General features: G+C 34.9%; 1 protein-coding gene across 3 annotated transcripts in view; it reads left to right on the forward strand.

Moving 5' to 3' along the window:
• The window catches only part of LOC149080080 (uncharacterized), a 440318-nt gene extending 422811 nt beyond the window's left edge, over window positions 1-17507 (forward strand). For 2 of the 3 annotated variants that reach the window (XM_089239054.1, XM_089239052.1), the window contains 2 exons: window positions 6035-6219; window positions 7398-8658. In XM_089239054.1, coding sequence (XP_089095180.1) covers window positions 6035-6219; window positions 7398-7943 — 731 coding nt within the window. In that variant the 3' untranslated portion in view covers window positions 7944-8658. Of the gene's footprint in view, window positions 1-6034; window positions 6220-7397; window positions 8659-14115; window positions 14284-17104 lie in introns of those variants that run through there. The other variant, XM_089239051.1, reaches the window with a different exon arrangement.
• Window positions 17508-18301: the final 794 nt, after the last annotated feature.

Below are 18301 nucleotides of genomic sequence, written 5' to 3' on the forward strand. Positions count from 1 at the left end.
TTCCATTAATTAATCCAGAAATCAAATCAATTAAAAGAGAATTAATTATTCCAGAATCTAAAGTTTTGGGGTGATTTCAAACATCTATACTTTCGTTTCTCTCTCTCTGAAATCCAAAACCAGACCTGTCAGTCCGAAGTGCATTATCCTATTTCTTGACACCAAGTTTATAAAAGTGTTACCCTTGTTTTCGTATACTTACCATTCCGTTTTCTGGATAAAAATTCACTCTATATAGTTGTTTGCATGCTCAACAGTTGTTAAAAAGGGTATGAGTATCCTTTTTTTTCTCAAAATTGGGAGCATAAGGAGACAACTTGATGCTGTGATTTTTTCCGATATTTTTCGATTTCAGTAAAGACATCGGAGGTTGGAAGGATGAAACACACAGTGCGTTTGCACATGTATGGGATGCAGAATGCATCAATACTGCTATAGGTAAGCTCTTCCTTTCTGCCCTTTTTACTCGTATTAGCACCCAAAAAAGGGGGTTGTCAGTGGAGCGACGACACTTTTTCGTAATCTCGAGCCAAGTCCACATATGATGAAAGAGAGAAGAGACAGTGCGAGAGAGGGATATGAGAGTGTCTCTCTCTCTCTCTCTCTCTTACTCTTACACAACATATGCATGACCATGATTAATGCGAGAAAAAATAGGCAGGATATCGGCAAACCGGAAGAGCCCACCTGCGGAAGTGTGATATGTATCCGCGGAGATTCCGTGTCAATGTGACGCGCGGGAGCGTTGATTGATGCGTCGAGTGATGCGTGGTGAGCGAGCCAGAGCACTTGACGCGGCTCACTGGAACGCTAGCTCATCAGAGGGCTCCAGCTGGCCGCGTCAGAGCTTGGGATTCAGCAAGGGCCAGGTGCCTGCCTGGCCCCGAAAAAAAGAACCCAGGGTCTCAGCCAGGGATTAGTTAGGGAGATAGCCTTTTCGCGCAGAGATGGCAGCAGGGAGGAACGAGAATAAAAAAAAAAAATGCTTCAGTCGAGGAATGAAACGCCTTCGAGAAGATGCGGATGAAAAGCGATGAAATAGCGAGCTCTGAGCCGGAAAAAAAAAAAGAAGGCTACGGATAAAGAGTGATAAAAAGATAAGTACCAGTATAAAACAGTTTGAGGGATTGAGAGGCAAAGAGATGGAAAAAAAAACTGGTATTCTCTATTCGAGAGTAGAAAAAAAAGGACTAGAGGATCTTCGAAAGAAGACTTTTCTGCAGAAAATGAGAAATAAAGTTGCCAACCTTTTCTTTCCAGCTTCAGAAGGATAGGCTAGAAGTCTTTTTTTTTTTTTTTTTTGCCCCTTTTCAACACCTGACAGGTCCAAATTGAAAATAAAAACACTGGTACAAACATGAAATCTATAGTAATTGATCGAAATCACAGACTGACATCACAGATCATGTTGCAATTTTTTTTTTTTTATCCCCTTATAGCCTTTATTTTTCCTCAAGAAATATATCTATCTTCCGCTAATTTTTCGTATTCCTGGGGGATGCATAAAAAAATAAATAGATAAATAAAACATTATCATTCAGTAAATTTTTATTTGGTGAAAAAACATTGTTTGGCCCCATATGGGACCGATTTCGTCTTTTTTTTAGATGTTACAATAAATGGTATTTTGATATTAATAATTGTTCTTTTTGATACGTGTGAGATATTTTATTTCTGTACTAAGAGACGCTGATTGAACTGGAAAGTGTCTCTAGGGTATTATCGTAGCGTTTGTTTTCTTATACCATATAAGTGCGTCAAAAGTTTTTATGTTTGTTTTTATTTTTTTATTGTTAAAAGATACTTCACACACACGGGTATCCACTAATATAAAAAACACTAGTTGAGTACTTTGAATTTGCCCGTTAGTTGAAGGAATTGTTTCCTTGTATAATGGAATTTCATCATTTGACGCTTCAACTCCGCCCCCTTACTACGGTTTTTTAGACAAAAATATATATATTTTTTGAATATTTATGATTAATTAAAAACAATCGTAGATATTTACTGGAAACACGGGAAAGAGCATAAAAAATGATTCAATTTTGCAAATATTTTAAGTTTGCATCTGCTTTGCTAATCATTTCTGTATGAGGTAAATCTTATAGGCGACAATATCTACCAAAAAATTGCATTTAATGATGAAAATGATGCAAAAATATCCTTTTTATGACTCATTTGAATTTATAATTTATGTTCTCTGGAAATTAAAATAAAAAAGATCAAATTTTCAAAATTATGGAAAAAACACAAAAAATCAAAAGAAATATTCAAAGTTATGTTTGGCTTGAAAACTTTTAACGCAAATAAATAAATAAAAATCAATCTTTGGGGCTGAACTAGCTACAAGGGTAAAATTGGTGATGCCCAACCCATGACTTGTTGGCTCAACAAGCAATATTTAACTAATAAAAATTTAAATTTTAATAATTGTTTAATACAGTTACTGCTCATTCCTTTTTTTTTTTATCAAGAACGGTAAATTTGGTTTCGAAGTGCTCTCCTCATCTATTGCTCTCTCTCTCTCTAGAAGTGCTCTCCTCTCTCTCCTATTGTTGTTCCATAGCTATTGGATGTGTTTTAGACCTGTGGGAGATCAGCCTGGGCTTTATGCAGGGAATTCTGAATTGTAAATAAATTTTCGGGTTGCTCAAACTTGTTTACATAAATACTACGGATGATCAAACACTAACAGCCCCCCTCCCGGCTCTGACGTCACTGGTTTGTATATATTTTGAGAATATCTGAAACATGTTCCCCAGAAAACGCAGCAGGTTAGACACGCCGCATCCGCAAAAGAAATTAAATACAATATTAGAGATTGTTGGAATCTATTGATCATAGAAGGTGATACGAGGGGGAAGTCATGGGTGGAAATGCCCCCTATCGTCCCTGATGGTGTCGACTGAAATCAAACATGTTTTTATATGTGTGTATACGGGGGTGATTCCCCTTTGCTGCATTTTACTGTCGAACTGTAGATCCTAGAGGCATACATCCAATTATAAAAGTATCCGAATAACCTGTAAAACTCATATATGTCATTCATGTTGCAAAAGGTTGTATAGTTATTAACATATAAAAATTAACGTTTTACGCGGATACCCTATTTCCAAAATCCTAACTAGAGAGTTGTTGCCCTGTCTCTCCTGAAAATCTGTAACAAATAGTTCCACATTTCTAAGTGCAATATCCGCTGAGATATTCGATTTCAAACTCACAGAAAAGTTGGGAAAGAACAGCATAAAAGAGGGTACAGAAGCGTTGTACATTAGTTTTTATGCTGTTTTTCCCCAACTTTTCTCCAATTTTTGAATTCAAATGTCTCAACGAATATTGCACTTAGAAACGTGAAATTTTTTCGTTGGCGTCAGAGCAACAGCAACCAATAGAGACAGTGCAACAACTTTCTAATTGGTTGTTCAAAGACAGGGCGTCCGTATAAGTTCATTTTTATGCTATAATAACTATCCAACCCTTTGCAATATGAATGACGTATCTCTTCTACACGTCATTTGGATACGTACTGTTTTCTATTTGGAAGTATGCCTGTATGATCAACAGTTCGGCAATAAAATGAGGCGAGGGTAATTATGGAATCACACTGCATGTACTAACATCCTCTCATCGTCGTTTTTCTCCAACAGCTCTTTGTGTCTACGTTAAACTGTAGATTCAAACTTTTTCAGGATGCCTATTAAGAAACTATTTTAAAGAGAAAGATTTTTTAAGGTGTTGCTGCTGCCATCTGTCGTATAACGTCTAAGTGAAATACATCTGCGTCCAGCCGTTAATGGTTCGAAAATAGAAGCTGATCTTTGAAACAAAAACTATAGGCTTATGCAGCAAACCTGAAAATCAATGGAGAGTGGCATTTCTTATCAATCAGATGCTCACGTGGTTTTTTTTTTTTTTCTGGCTTCCTTTGAAATCACACAGCACGATTTTTTTTTTATAATTTTTACTATCGCCGATAAGTTTATCATAAGCTATTTAAGATTAAAAAAAAAAGTGAATGTCCCGGATACTGTGATATTTTCCTGCCAACGAGTCAACCGAAAATACAGCAACTTCCGTCACACTGTAATTTCTTCCAAAGGAAAGCAAGCATAGAAACAACCTTATCGATGTATTCCCGTCTCTCCTTTTTTTTTTGCTATCCTTATTCCTTTATGCTTCGATACTCAGTTTAGATGACGTTCACTTCGCTTTCTCATCTATACCGCCGACCATTCTTACCTATTCTTCCGCAAAAGTGTCACCGCTTTTTTTTTTTTACGGTGCTTTTATTTTTCCTTTTTTTTTTTTCAAATCTTCCACCCTTTCGTTTTGTGTTTGTTGGTGACGATGCTCGCACAGGTGGAAGTTAGATAGTATCAGTTGTGTAAGCAGAAAAGGAAGCCCCGTCCCTTAGGACAACATCTATTATGTTTTCATAGATTACCTTCAAGTTTTGCAATTTTTCTGTTTTAATTAAAACTGAAAATTCTACCTAAAAGAGTGAGCAAAAGAAGATTGAAGTGGGAGTAGGGAGAGAAGAAGAAGACGCAGCGTAAGGATTAAGGGGTGAAGAGATGGTAAGTAAGAAAGGATAGAGACGCAGATAAAGCGATTTATTTCATAGGATACCGAGAGGCTGATGCTGGGCGTAGAGAGATCTTAAATTGTAGAGCGTGTGCCGTGGAGAATGTGGTGAAGGGAGTTGAGCCTTTGCGCTTCTGAAGAAGACGCTCCAAAAGCACATGAAAGAAACTGTAGATAGCGTAGAGTGGAAGGGAAACAGAAGACAACTTCTCCATGACTACACAACGAAGATCTTAGTGAGTGAGAGAGAGAGAGAGAGAGGAATGAAAATACCCCAACAAGATACATCCGAACTGGTGTTGTTTGTATCTTCAGTTTAATTCCCCTGTTAATTACAGCTAATCCTCTCAGGTTCATAATTATAGGTAGGGAGAGGAAGAGGCAATGCATGCGATCTTACACTGAGCATGGTTTGTTAGTGCATGCAGGTGGGTGGTGAAATTCTGGAGCGAGTGGCAAATCTTCATTATTCACTAAATAGTTTTATCGGAAACTCTCCACCTCATACACAGATACTTTGAAAATCCCTCTTTTCTGTTTCGAGTTCAAGAGAGGTTGGTTGTAGGTACAAGAACGGACGACGACGATGATGACATCCTCTGGAGTGGGAAGAAATGTGCAGCTGTTTGAATTCGTGTATTTCCCTCGAAAAAGATGTCGAAGGGGTAATACCGTGCATGTTTGGGTATCACTGGTGAAATGTCTCTTTTCTATATATATTGTTGCCTCGGTAACGGTTTGCGAGTCCGCAATTCATTCGTGTTTGCTCTTCCTTTATGAAGTTAATAGCCCTTCTTTCCCATACGGTAGATTTTCACACCCGCGCCAATTATCACGATGAACCGATGTGAAGCGTTTTCTGGCGATACTTAAAGGGTTTTGTTTAGGCTTAATGGGCATCACGGCAGTAAATGCCGAAACAAAATTAAATACCCTTTCCCTTCTTGAAATAACTAAACTGCTTGAGAAGTAGCAGGAGCGATGGAAAACGTTGGTAGTGTTTACCAAGAGCAGCCCTATATTTACTCACGGATCGTTGCATCTGCTGCACGAGTCCAAAAAGGAAAGACAGAAAAAAATAATAATTTCGTTAGAAATTTTCAATCTTATAATATTTTAAACTCTCTTATTGTCTCCTACTATATCTTCGTCATCTTCGTGTTCATAGAAATTTTCTGTTTACCGAAATCTCATTGTTTACCTACAGGGACCCTTTAACAAGATGATTGTTCTCAAATACGCTCAAAGCTATTTGAAACTTTTATAGTTTGCAAACTTGACGCTTCGAGACTCAAACTATTAATGAATTAACGCGTGTTTGTATTTTATTGTTTCTTCTGTGTATCGAATTTTCTCTCGGAGCAACGTCTTTAAATCGCTTTTGCTTAGTTTCTGTTTTCCTTAGTCTAATAAACGACGATATTAATTTTCTCTTCTTTTTTTTTTCAAGGTGAAAGACCGTATAAATGTCACCTGCCGGAATGTGGCCGAGCGTTCATCCAGCTATCCAACTTGCAGCAACATTTGAGGAACCATGACAGCCAGATGGAGCGTGCAAAAAATCGTCCTTTCCACTGTAATATCTGTGGCAAAGGGTTCGCTTCAGAGAGCAGTCTAAGGACTCACCGATCAAAAGTGACTAGCCTAGCATTTCATATTCTTGTTTCATTAGGGCTTAAGGTGGTTGGTGCACGCAAATTTTCCAAAAAACACATTTTCGACTTTTTCAATTTTGAAACTGAAAAAGTCGGATTATTTACTAATATTTACTATGGAATGTTTTGCGTCTAACCGTGTCAAGTTCTTGTTCCACCTGTACCAGAAATATTTTTTAAATATTTTAATATAAACTGCTAATGTTTTCCGTTAAAATGCTCTTTTCTCAAAACTAAGTTATTTGTTAGATAAGGAAAATTTTTCCGAACATCACTCAAATGTCTTGGATTTTTGTATGTCTCTCAACACTGTAGTGTTACATACTTTAACACGACGATTTTTTATTAAAATTGTTTTAAAAAAATTTATGGCACAAAATATGAGCATATTTCGGTGATTTTTAAAAAAGTTGCATGTCCTTGTAGTTAAAATTTGAGAAAAAAAATAACCAATGATTAAAATCCTAAATGCTCGTGTTAAATTTTATATAATATCCATAGTATCTGAGAAAAAAAATTGAGTGCCTAAAGTGAATAGAAAGTTCTTAAATGTTCCTTAGAGGAAGATGTTTCCCAAAGAAAAGCATTGGGATGCCAAGATCGTGCACCAACCCCCCCCCCCCCCAACATAATTGTTTCTTTAGATCTTTAAAGCTGTCTTTTTTTATCAGAATCGGAATAAAAAATTATTGTGCTTATGCGAACTATCTCTGATTGATATATTACCGAAATTTGACTTTCTGAAATTGGTGTGTGAAATGGATTTCTGCAATTTAAATTTTATAAATTCAAGATCTTAGAATTATTTTTAAACTGTACGAATATCCGTTTTTATAGGCAGAAAATTTCCATCTTGTTAGCACGTGATAGAAATTCTTTTTCGAGTAACATTGAAGATATCTGTTATTATTGGAAAGAAGGAAATAATTTTGACGAAACGTAATGTGCATAATTGACTAAACTGATTCTCTCTGTATTCAACACAAATCTGCGAATATTCTTTTAAATGTTCATGTAAATTTCGAGAAATTGAATAACACCATAAAATTGAACGATATAGTCCTTGGATTATTGTGTTATTTTTTCTTCATTCGAGTATGCATATTATCATTTGTTGCTATTTGAAAATTCTCAAAATATTGTTTTCTATTCCTCTAGCAACATGCTGCGCTAATTGGAGGAGCGAATTCTCAATCGTGCCCTGTGTGCCACAAAATCTGCTTGAACGCGGAGGCCCTCATGGACCACATGCGAACTGCCCACAAGGATCCGAACGCATCCGGCACGCCAAGTAAGAAAAAACGGGGCCGAACCCGTATCCGTAATACTGACGCGATCAACAACACATCCGCTTCGAACATTGCCGCTGTCGCACTGAGCCTATCCACTTCTTCCACCGCGCAGAACCAAAACCCTCCGTCAACATCACATAACCAACCATCTTCTCCTTCTTCCCCACCACAACCAAACACGTCCACCAGCAATTCCACCATTAGTACATCGGCACCTAACTACGGGGCTGTATTCGCTTCCACAGCTGCCGGCCTTATGTCCAGTATGGGAATGAGCATGGGCCCTTTCGTCGTGCCTTCTATGGTCGGAGCAGCTCACCCAGGACTAGCCTCACATCATTTGAATCATGGCTCTCAAAACCACCATTACATCGTCGCTCGGTCACAACCCCCTTCTTTTTTAAATCTTTAAATAGTAATGGAGTCATCCAATGATATAGCACACTGAGCATTGAACAACGCACTAAACAATGAGACACTTGTTTTTATTATGGCACCTCTAATCAATATAGCAAATTATATAGTTATTTATGAACTATCGAAGAGTTGGCAATAATAAATACATTTTTTAATTGGGTGTACTCAATTTTTCAAGGTTATATTCTCGTAGTTGCATCTACGAAATGTATGGGAGTAGAGTCTAACGTTACTACGAAAACGAAAAATACGCCACAAAAAACTGTGATACATGATTCGTGAACATCAAATGAACATGGTAGTTACTTTAAAGAGCTTATGATATTGTCATCTCTCAAACTAACCCAAAAGCAATTTCGTAGGTTGTGCGAGTAGATCTCTAGAAATGTTTCTTGGGGTAAATCTTAGGGTAAACACTCAGTAACGAACTGAATATGCATTATAGAAAAATACGTAAGTTTACATATAAAAAAATGAAAGTGTTAGCAAATGAATTCCTCAACACTACTTTTCTTTTTGTCTACGTGTTCACAATCCCTATAATTTCACAAAAGGAAAAAAAAAACGTTTTCAAAAACTGTCGTTCGAATAATGTCGAGATGGATATTCAAATATGTGACGCTATAATCACAAAAGAAACCTATTTACTGGCAAGATACACGCAACACCTTCCTGAATAAATGGGACTCAGAAGGTCAGTGCATTCTAGCAAAAGAAAAAAAAATGTTTCAACTGTAACTTATGTTTTTTACAAAAATTGTTGCCGTTTCTTCACTGTACGAAAACAAAAATGTCCGGTTCGCATTTATGTGTGCAGTTCAATGTTTTTTTTTCCTAGAACAATATTTTTTGATGTACAGTTAGTGCTTTTATTATTACTATTTTTTATTCATTTTTGCTATATTTGTTTAGTTCAGTGTTTTTAGCAGATTGTTTTGCATCTTTATCTGCTTCCTTTTCTTGTGTTGTGTTTTTTTAAAAGTTTTTATTTGTTCTGGAAATTATTACGCTTTAAAAAATTCATACTTCTTTGGTTTATGAAATTTCAAATAAAAGATTTATTTTATTTGTAATATTGCATATTAAACAATTATCAATTTGTATGAGCATGTATAAATAATATTGCTTGTTTCCATTTTCTGTTATAAGTTACGTTTCTTTCTGGTAAATCTTTGATTTCGTAATATTTTTATTTGATAAATTGCTAGCTTTTTTTCTGCATTAACAATCGTTTTCTGTATCCATAGTTACATTTTCCTCCATGTTTGTTTTTGGATTTCATGTGCGTTGCATGTTATTACATATTTCGTTTGTGAAATTAAAAATGTTCGTTGTAATATTTCCTTCGAAATACAGTATTTTTGTTTTAAAAAATTTGATTTTTATTTTATTTTACTAAAGATGAACACAGTCATCACATAAGAGTGTCTTATTTTTTATTGTTCTTCCTATATCTTTCTATAGTGCATGATTTCGTGAAAGCGGAGTTGATCATGAAATGAATGCAGTAAAAAAAATTGTTAATTATAGCAAATTTCCACTATAATCTAAGTTCAATAGAAGACACGCGACCCTAACATTCTGTAATATATATAACTTACACTATGTCCCAAAAGATTATGGAATCTTGTTTTTTCGGTATAACTTTTGTAGCAAGCAGTATAAGGAAATGCAATTTTTTCAATAATTATAAACAGCATTTTTGATAAAGTAATAAAAATTATATTTATAATCATTAATTTGTTAAAATTACGTGTTCCAAAAGTTTATGAAAACTATTGAATACATGCAAATTTGAAACTCGTAATCGTGACGCAAGGCTTGAAACCCATAAATGCAGTAAAGTGGAATATGGTGCGAGAGAATCTTTTGTTTGCTAGACGGCAAAAGCGACGTATGTGGACGAGATTAACAAAATTTTAGGATTAAATTGTAAAGTAAGCCTATTCAATATTTTTTGAAGGATTGAAATCGTTGCAAAAGCATAATTTATCACGTTTTCGCCAGAAAGACACTTTACCATTCAAAATCACGTTCTAAAAGACGTCGATATAAGACCTCACACGATGATAGGTTGATAAAAAGAATGGTATTTACCTACATGATGTTTTTTTGTGGAATTTCTCGGGCCTCTGGTTTGAATATATCACCAGTTAAGGCTTTAAAAAGAATTAAGAATACTAGTTTTATGGTTCATATGGAAAATTGTCCGTCAACTAGCCCTCTCAAAAGCCCTGCATTCAAACACGGAACACACCACATTTCGAGATGTTGGAGTGAACTCAAAACTACGTAACTTATGGAGCGAAATGGATGTAAATGACGAAAAGAAATGTAATTTTGATGTCCCGATGCACATATAAGGTTTTGTCACATCTGAGGGAAAAGCTATGCTGATACTTCCGCAGACATCAGGGTATAGGTTGTGTGATGGTATGGGCGAACTCCACATTCAATGGACAAGCATATATAGAAATCGTAGAAAAAAACTGGACGCACTAAAATACATAGAGGCGCTAGGAAATCATTTCATTCTTTTTGGCTTAATTTTAAGGGGGTGGGCAGAACTTTTTTTTGTAGCAGGACAATGCTCCCATACATGTTCACCGTTGCGATAGCCTATTTCACCGATGAGTACTGATCTCTCATCAGGGCCGCAACTGGGGGGAGCAGGTGGGTCTCGTGCAACGGGCGCTTTACCCGAGGGGGCGCAAATTTCATACTAAAACCTTTCCAACATCACAAGGGGGCGTCAAAATGCGCACTTGCCCCGGATGACCAAGCACCTAGTTGCGGCCCTGTCTCAGCAATATACTTAGTAAGTCTACTCCAATGGGCAACAGTTCAGCTCTACGAATGCCTTGAAACATGCCATAGAAACTGAACGGTATAATTTGAACCCACAACTCCTACAAATTTACTTCTTTCAATGGAGAATTACTTGTTTGATGTCGTTAAAAATAATGGAAAAATTATAAGTTCCGAATTAATACGTGTTTTTAAGAAATTATAATACATTTAATAATTCATAAACTTTTGGGACACGTAATTTTAACAAATTAACGATTAAAAATACAATTTTTATTATTTTGTAAAAAATACTCTTTATATTATTGAAAAAATGTTTTTCCTTCTTGGTGAAAAAATTGCATTTCATTACACCCCATGTGCTAGAAATTTATACCGAAAAAAGAAGATTCTATAAACTTTTGGGACATAGTGTAAATGTGTGTTACAAGCAAAAATGCATATTCCCGATCCAATTCGCACTGTATTTGGTGGTTAGTACCATGTAGAATACGTTAATAATAGATTTAAAAATATTACACAGTGTGCATATAGCTACCAGAATGCACCGCAATGGGGAAAAACAGGATAAAAGGGGGTAAAACGTGTTTTCCCGCAGTTGTCCTGTTTGTCTCAATATTTATCCGTTTTTTGAATTCAAAAATATCTCATCGAGTATTGCACTTAGAAACGTGCAATTTCTTTTGTTGGGCTCAGGAGAAACAGGATAATAACTTTCTAATTGAGTTTTTAAAAGCAGAGTGTTCCTATAAAAACCTAGTTTTTTTTTTATTTCAATTAATATACGACCCGTGCAATATAAATGGCGTATCTGACTTCTACATGTTATTTGAATACTTTTTCTAATTATAAGTATGCCTTCAAGATAAACTGTTCGCCACTAATTTGCGGTTCGAGGAGTTAGCCATGCGCTCTGTATAGTCAATGGAAAAAAATATAAGCATTCATGTCATATTTCCCCATTAATGTTGACCATAAACAATGCATAAATATGACCCACCTGGAAGATGGTTCCTATATAAGTATTCTAATGATCTCTTTTTTTTAATAACATTAGTTTTCAATTAGTGATATATTATGTGATGGCTGAGTTCCTCCGAGTTGAAACTGCTCGAAACGTGTGTAATAAACTAGACAGCACCCATCATCATGTACCTTTTTTTTATTATTCAGCATGATATCATTTTCAGTTGTGTTTATTTGTTTTTATGGTTTTCACACTCATATACATATTTCGATTGATTTTAGAAATGTTTTTGTTTCTTTACGTGTTTGAACTTGTACACGTAAATAACTGGGTGTTTAATTTTTGTTAATGGGTAGCCGATAAGGAATCGATACCACCAATAAAAAGTCATATACCAATCATTCATGCTTTGCTAGTTCTGAGTTTCTTCAAAATTTTGATCTGAAATTCAAGTAGTTTTGTTGCGATGTGATACATTTCACATTCATTTTTTAAAGTCGCAATATATTTTACAGGGTACACACGCTTACTGTTATAGATACAATTTTTTTTACTTTCTCACTTTTACTTTTTTAGAAGCTTTTGGTTTATTGTATGTAAACATGTAATGAAATGTGAAATTGTGTTATTTCGACAACGTTGTGGACTCGTGTATAGTTGCCGTGTTTATTGTTGCGTAGATATTAATCTGAATTGGCTGATTCATTATATCCCAATTAAGCAATACGTCATTCGAGAGAGTCGTTGGAGTGTAATATCCTCTTCATATTTCCTATTTCTTCAGTGTTAGTTAAGTAAAAGCTTGTTAGTTAATAAAATATAAATGTCACACAGTTTCTGTTGCGTATTTTATTGTTTTTTTGCCCGACTTATTATTATAATTTTTTTTATTTTCAGAGCACTACCTTTTGAGTCCCATTTAAAGGATATCATGCATTATTGACATCCTATTCATAACAGTTTGATAAACAATGATTCGTTAATAATTCTCTAAATTTCTATAAAAAGTTTTTCTCATGAATCTACTTCGTGGGATTCTGATTTTTTGTTGAATAAATTTTCATAATATTTTCGTATTTTCAATTTATTCTCCGTTTCACTGTTTAATCTTTTTGACTGTTGGTGGCGGGACTCAAAAGGCATGTTCTTTCAAAAAAAATTTATTCATTTATTTTTATTCATTTATTTTTATTCATTTATTTTTATTCATTTATTTTTATCCATTTATTTTTATTCATTTATTTTTATTCATTTATTTTTATTCATTTATTTTTATCCATTTATTTTTATTCATTTACTTTTATTCATTCGTTTTTATTTATTTACTTTTATCTACTTATTTTTATTTATTTCTTTATTTATTTTCATTTATTTATTTATGTTTTTTTCTCCTTTATCATTTTTAAAAAAAATACAAAAAAAAGATTGGCAATTTTCTTTAATAAAATATTAATTAGTTAATATTAATACATTGAATTAATGTAAGTACGAATAAATATTAGTTTTTCTCTAGAAAAGAATTCTGAAATATTGATAGAGTAACATAGTACTTCCGTAATATAATTTATATCTGATAAAACATTAAATTCTGTTCGGATCCGTATTAAAACTAAGATAAAAGTTCATTAGTTCAAGTTAATATTTTCAAAAGTTCAAATAAAAAAAACTACCATGAATTCATGAAAAAGAAACTGGTAAGTGCAGTTATATTGTCTTATTTTAAGTGCATACACATCTTATGATGTCATGCACTATTAACTTTAAGCAATTTTATTATGCCACATAATTGCCATATTTAAGATTTACAACAGAACAACTACGATTCATTCTCCAATTTCGGGGAATTAAACTGTTCTTTCTCTTATTTTTCTCGAAATTCAAATATCTCAGGGAATATTGCAATTGGAAACATTGAATTTTTTTTTTTTTTTTTTTGGGCTAAGAAGAGGTAGGTGAAGAAACTTTTTAATTGGAAGAGTTAGAGGACAGCGGGACCGTATAAAAGGATTTTTTAGGACACACTGTATTTTTAATCTTGAAACTGGTAGGCCCTACAGAGTAATTTCTGAACACATTTATAGCATATTTTAAAATTAAAGCCATACGGTGAAATAGAAGCCGAATTTAGGTTTACAGGACATCTTGTATATTATAAATCAAATTAAATAATCAAATGACCAAGAAACGAAAAAAACAATGTTATTTTCAAACCAAGGTACAGATTAAATTTACGTCATTCATCACATTATTTGTTTGGTTTTTTTTTCTCGCTGTTGATGGAATCTTTAAACATGGCACTGGCAAATAATTTCACTAATAAATTTTTGTAAATATATCATGTTATTTTCTTTAAAATTAGTGTGATAGCTTAATTTCCTTCAATTTTTTATAGGTCGGAGGAGAACAACAAGCCATCCCTGTCCAGTGTGTGGTAAGACGTACGTCAATGAAGGATCCCTGAGGAAGCATATCGCTGGGCATCCTGAGGCTTCTGGCATGAGCACACCGTTACGAATGTGGCCCTGTACTGTGTGCCAGAGTGTTTTCTCGCAGGAGTCAGGTGAGGAATTATACATTCATTTTATTATTTCTTTTTATGCTCTATATGTGAAACACTTTTATTTAGATCATAGTTTCCGCAGCCTTTTTTGTCCCATCTCTCTCTTCTTGAGAAATTTTTCACCCCTCTCCAACGCAATCTAACCCATAGGATCCTATGTTATACCCGTAGCTTCTACCGCCCCCGGAACATTCCATCGCCCCCCAGGGGGCGTTAACGCCCACGTTGGGAATCACTGATTTAGATGATCAAATATACTGTTGGCATATGAAGTCAGATTCTAGTATCATCCTATAGGAAGCGCAAAGATTGTGGAATACAATTTTTATTTTTTTTAATTACTATTATTCAAATGCAAAAGATGATAGGAACCTGGACGCTGTATTTTTATAAAATTTGGAACTTTGTCTTTGCATGACAATTTTATGGTATTTAAAAATAAATATATCATGATCCGTATTAAAACTAAGATAAAAATTAATATTTCACAAAAGTTCATTAGTTCAAGTTAATATTTTCAAAAGTTCAAATAAAAAAACTACCATGAATTCATGAAAAAGAAACTGGTAAGTGCAGCTATATTGTCTTATTTTAAGTGCATACACATCTTATGATGTCATGCACTATTAACTTTAAGCAATTTTATTATGCCACATAATTGCCATATTTAAGATTTACAACACAACAACTACGATTCATTCCCCAATTTCGGGGAATTATACTGTTCTTTCTCTTATTTTTCTCGAAATTCAATTATCTCAGGGAATATTGCAATTGGGAACATTGAGTCTGAGAAAAAAAAGTATTTAGAAAAATTTAATCAGGATAGTAATATGAAATAGTCGGGTAATATGTAATGGGGGAAAGAGGGGGATTCAAAATAAATAAAACTTAGTAAAATTGGTCAAAATAAGATTTAATTGGCCTATGGAAATAAAAAAATTTGATAGTTTACTGAGAAATTGAATTGTCTGGATGTTATGCCGAAACTAATATTTGGTAAGAAAAGTGATTTTTCTCCTCCCGGAATCGAACCCGGGTCCCCTTGCATAATGGGCAAGTGCGCTAACCAATACGCCAGAGAACACCTTGCAGCACCCCTTATAGCACGCATTAGTTATATATATATATCCACCGCTGAATGCCTCTAGGTGCGGGACAGCAATATATATGATTGAATATATACACCTCGATACAAAAACGCCTACTGGGGCGAAAATTTCTGTAGTTAAGGGACGCTGCCGTCTCCTCTCAGTGCTTCACGCTACTAAAACTTTGTTTCTGGTGCGTTAATTCTCTAACTTCGTTAGCGCACTTGCCCGGTATGCAAGGGGACCCGCGCGCGCGGGTTCGATTCCGGAGGAGACTAATCACTTTTCTTTCCGAATATTAGTTTCGGTATAACATCCAGAAAATTCAATTTCTCAGTATATTTCGGGGCCGAAAAAAAATTATACCATCTCTTAATTTCAGTTTGTTTCAATACTTAATGATGGGGGTGGTTGTGTTGTACATAATCCATTTACGAAAGAAATATCTTGAATCGTCTTTATGGGGTACAGTATAGTATAGATGGTACAAAACACATCTCAGATGAGACTTGGTGGAGATAGGCTTGAAGATCTGGAAGCGAGATAATTATTCTGTCAATATTATACGTATGCATATATATTTGGGATTGATTGATTAATTGATGACCGCTCACGACCAGAACGAATGGGAAGAAATCGACAATTTTATTCGTTAAATTGAGGAAATTGTTAAATCGGGGTTAAATTGATTAGGAACATAAGCACATTGGCAATAGCACATTCATTCTAAAACCTACTTAATTTGGGGGTTGCTGTTTGTTCTGACAACAATTGAAAAAAAAAATACATCAACTTAATTTAGAAAAAAAATTGCTTGAAGCAGTTTGAAGTCCAACATTCTTTTATCAAATTCTGTCAAAATTGTCATTTTGTCGCTAATCGAAAAACTTTTTCTCTTCAGATGTGACCCGCTATTTTTTACTTAACAAGACAGAGCACCAACTTGAGAAGTGACATTTTTTTTTACCGAAATCTAAACATGCGAACGGCAGAATGTCATATTGGTGTTACACCCAGGGCCGAAGCTAGAGGAGGGCAGGAAGGCAACTGCCCCGGGCAGCGAAGTTTAGGGGTTGGCAGTTTTAGGTGGGAACAAAAAACACTGTTATAAAATTATCGAACTTTCAAGTTGTTGGGGGTGGCCAAATCATGTTTGCCCCAAGCGGCAATAATTCTGATTACTGTCCTGGTTGCACCGTTTGCTGAAACTTTCCCACGTACATTCTGAATGGCTTTATTGTCTCCTTTACTCAAAACAACAGATTCCTATTTCTCCTTTATATTGTTTGTCTGTAAAGAAGATCTGAAGGTTAATTCCTTCGAAGTCAAATAAATCATCTAATTTTGGTTTCGGGTGACGATAAATAAGACGAAGAGATTTTGGATAGCTCGAAAAACATTCGTTATATCGAGGTTTTTAATTCGTAAAATAAGGGTTTGACCTCTATTTTCGTCAGAATTTCAGAAAAAAATTCGTTAAATCAGAGAATTTCTTGAACACCGGGTTCTACTATAGCTACCTAAAAAATGAGCTGAACATGATAAAATGCCACTCTTTTATGTATATATATATACCTTGCGCTTAGTTTTCTCTTTTTCTCTCTCGGATTATATATCAGGCACTCTTCCAATAATTAATGAAATATTTTAAATTGTACAAATCGAATAGCTCACCATGATAATTTTTTCCGTCGCTGTCTATAACGCTGCATAATCATTTCTTTATTTAGGCCTTCTTCACCATATGGAGAATATGCGAATGGACCCGAAACATCAGTTCGCCGCTCAATACGTTCTGAGCCGGGCAGCTGCTGAAAGACGTCAAAAGGATACACCAGGCATGCCTCCGCCACTGCATGGAGGTCCTGGACCCTCTGGACTTGGTTCGCTAGGCCCGATGTCCCATATGGGGCAGAATCATCCCGGACTTTCTTCCCCGAGCCATTCCATGGTTGGTCACGGGACAACGATCCCAGGCACAGAAATGCACGGAGTCCAGCCGCTTCCTTTACTTGGTCCACACCACGGCCAATAACTTGTTCCGTATAAACTAAGATTGGACATTCATTAAAGTTTCTGTTTTGATTCAGTTTATATTTTTGTCGGGAAGTAAGGATCGTATTATACGTATGTCTCGACACAAGGCAGAAAGCAAAATAAATATAAATACGATAAAATATAAATCATGAGTGTGGCATGTTCAACCGACGAAGAAGAATACTGGGTACCATCAACAAAGAACCACTGAAAGAAATTATCCTGTATCATCCAATCTTATTGCCGTTATTGTTAATCAATTTCTTTGTGATATATTTTTTTGTCATTAATTTGGTCTTCTTTGAATGTTTTCGATACAAAATCATATTCGTACACAATTGACTTTAAACTGGGTTTTGTACATGTATAATGTATGTTTCTTATCAATATTTTTTAATTTTTATGTAAGTCTATTTCTTTTATTTGTGCTATTTTTATGTTGAGTTTAGTATGTACGTATTACATCAATATTATTGAAACAGGTAATCATATTGACCGCTCCAAATTATCATCATTGAAATGAATCGTGTTCCAGTATGGTCGGTCATACTATTTTGGCGTCTTTTAAGATCTTTAAAGTTTGTCAGTTATCAAATCTGTTGCAAAACAAATTTGAAAATATAATTCGAACTAATTCTTCTCAAAAAAAAATCTTGGGTATTTAAAAGCCAAAAGAGATGTCGCAATTTCTTCGGAAACTTGACGTGCATCACCATCATCACTCGTGCTACTGCCTTGGGTTAGCAAAATTTAAACAGGGTTACTTATGTATGTGGTTTCGTGAACACACTACGGCCCTCGGAGGCCAAATGCAGTTCAAGGAGTTATTCTCACTTGTGTTTATGTATGCTTTAGCTGTGATATATGGTAAACTTGAAGCAGTTCGTTCG

The sequence above is a fragment of the Pholcus phalangioides genome, unplaced genomic scaffold, assembly GCF_987345545.1.
Source record: "Pholcus phalangioides strain wild (caught in Gottingen) unplaced genomic scaffold, Ppha-v1.0 ptg000011l_1, whole genome shotgun sequence".
Lineage (NCBI taxonomy): Eukaryota > Metazoa > Arthropoda > Arachnida > Araneae > Pholcidae > Pholcus > Pholcus phalangioides.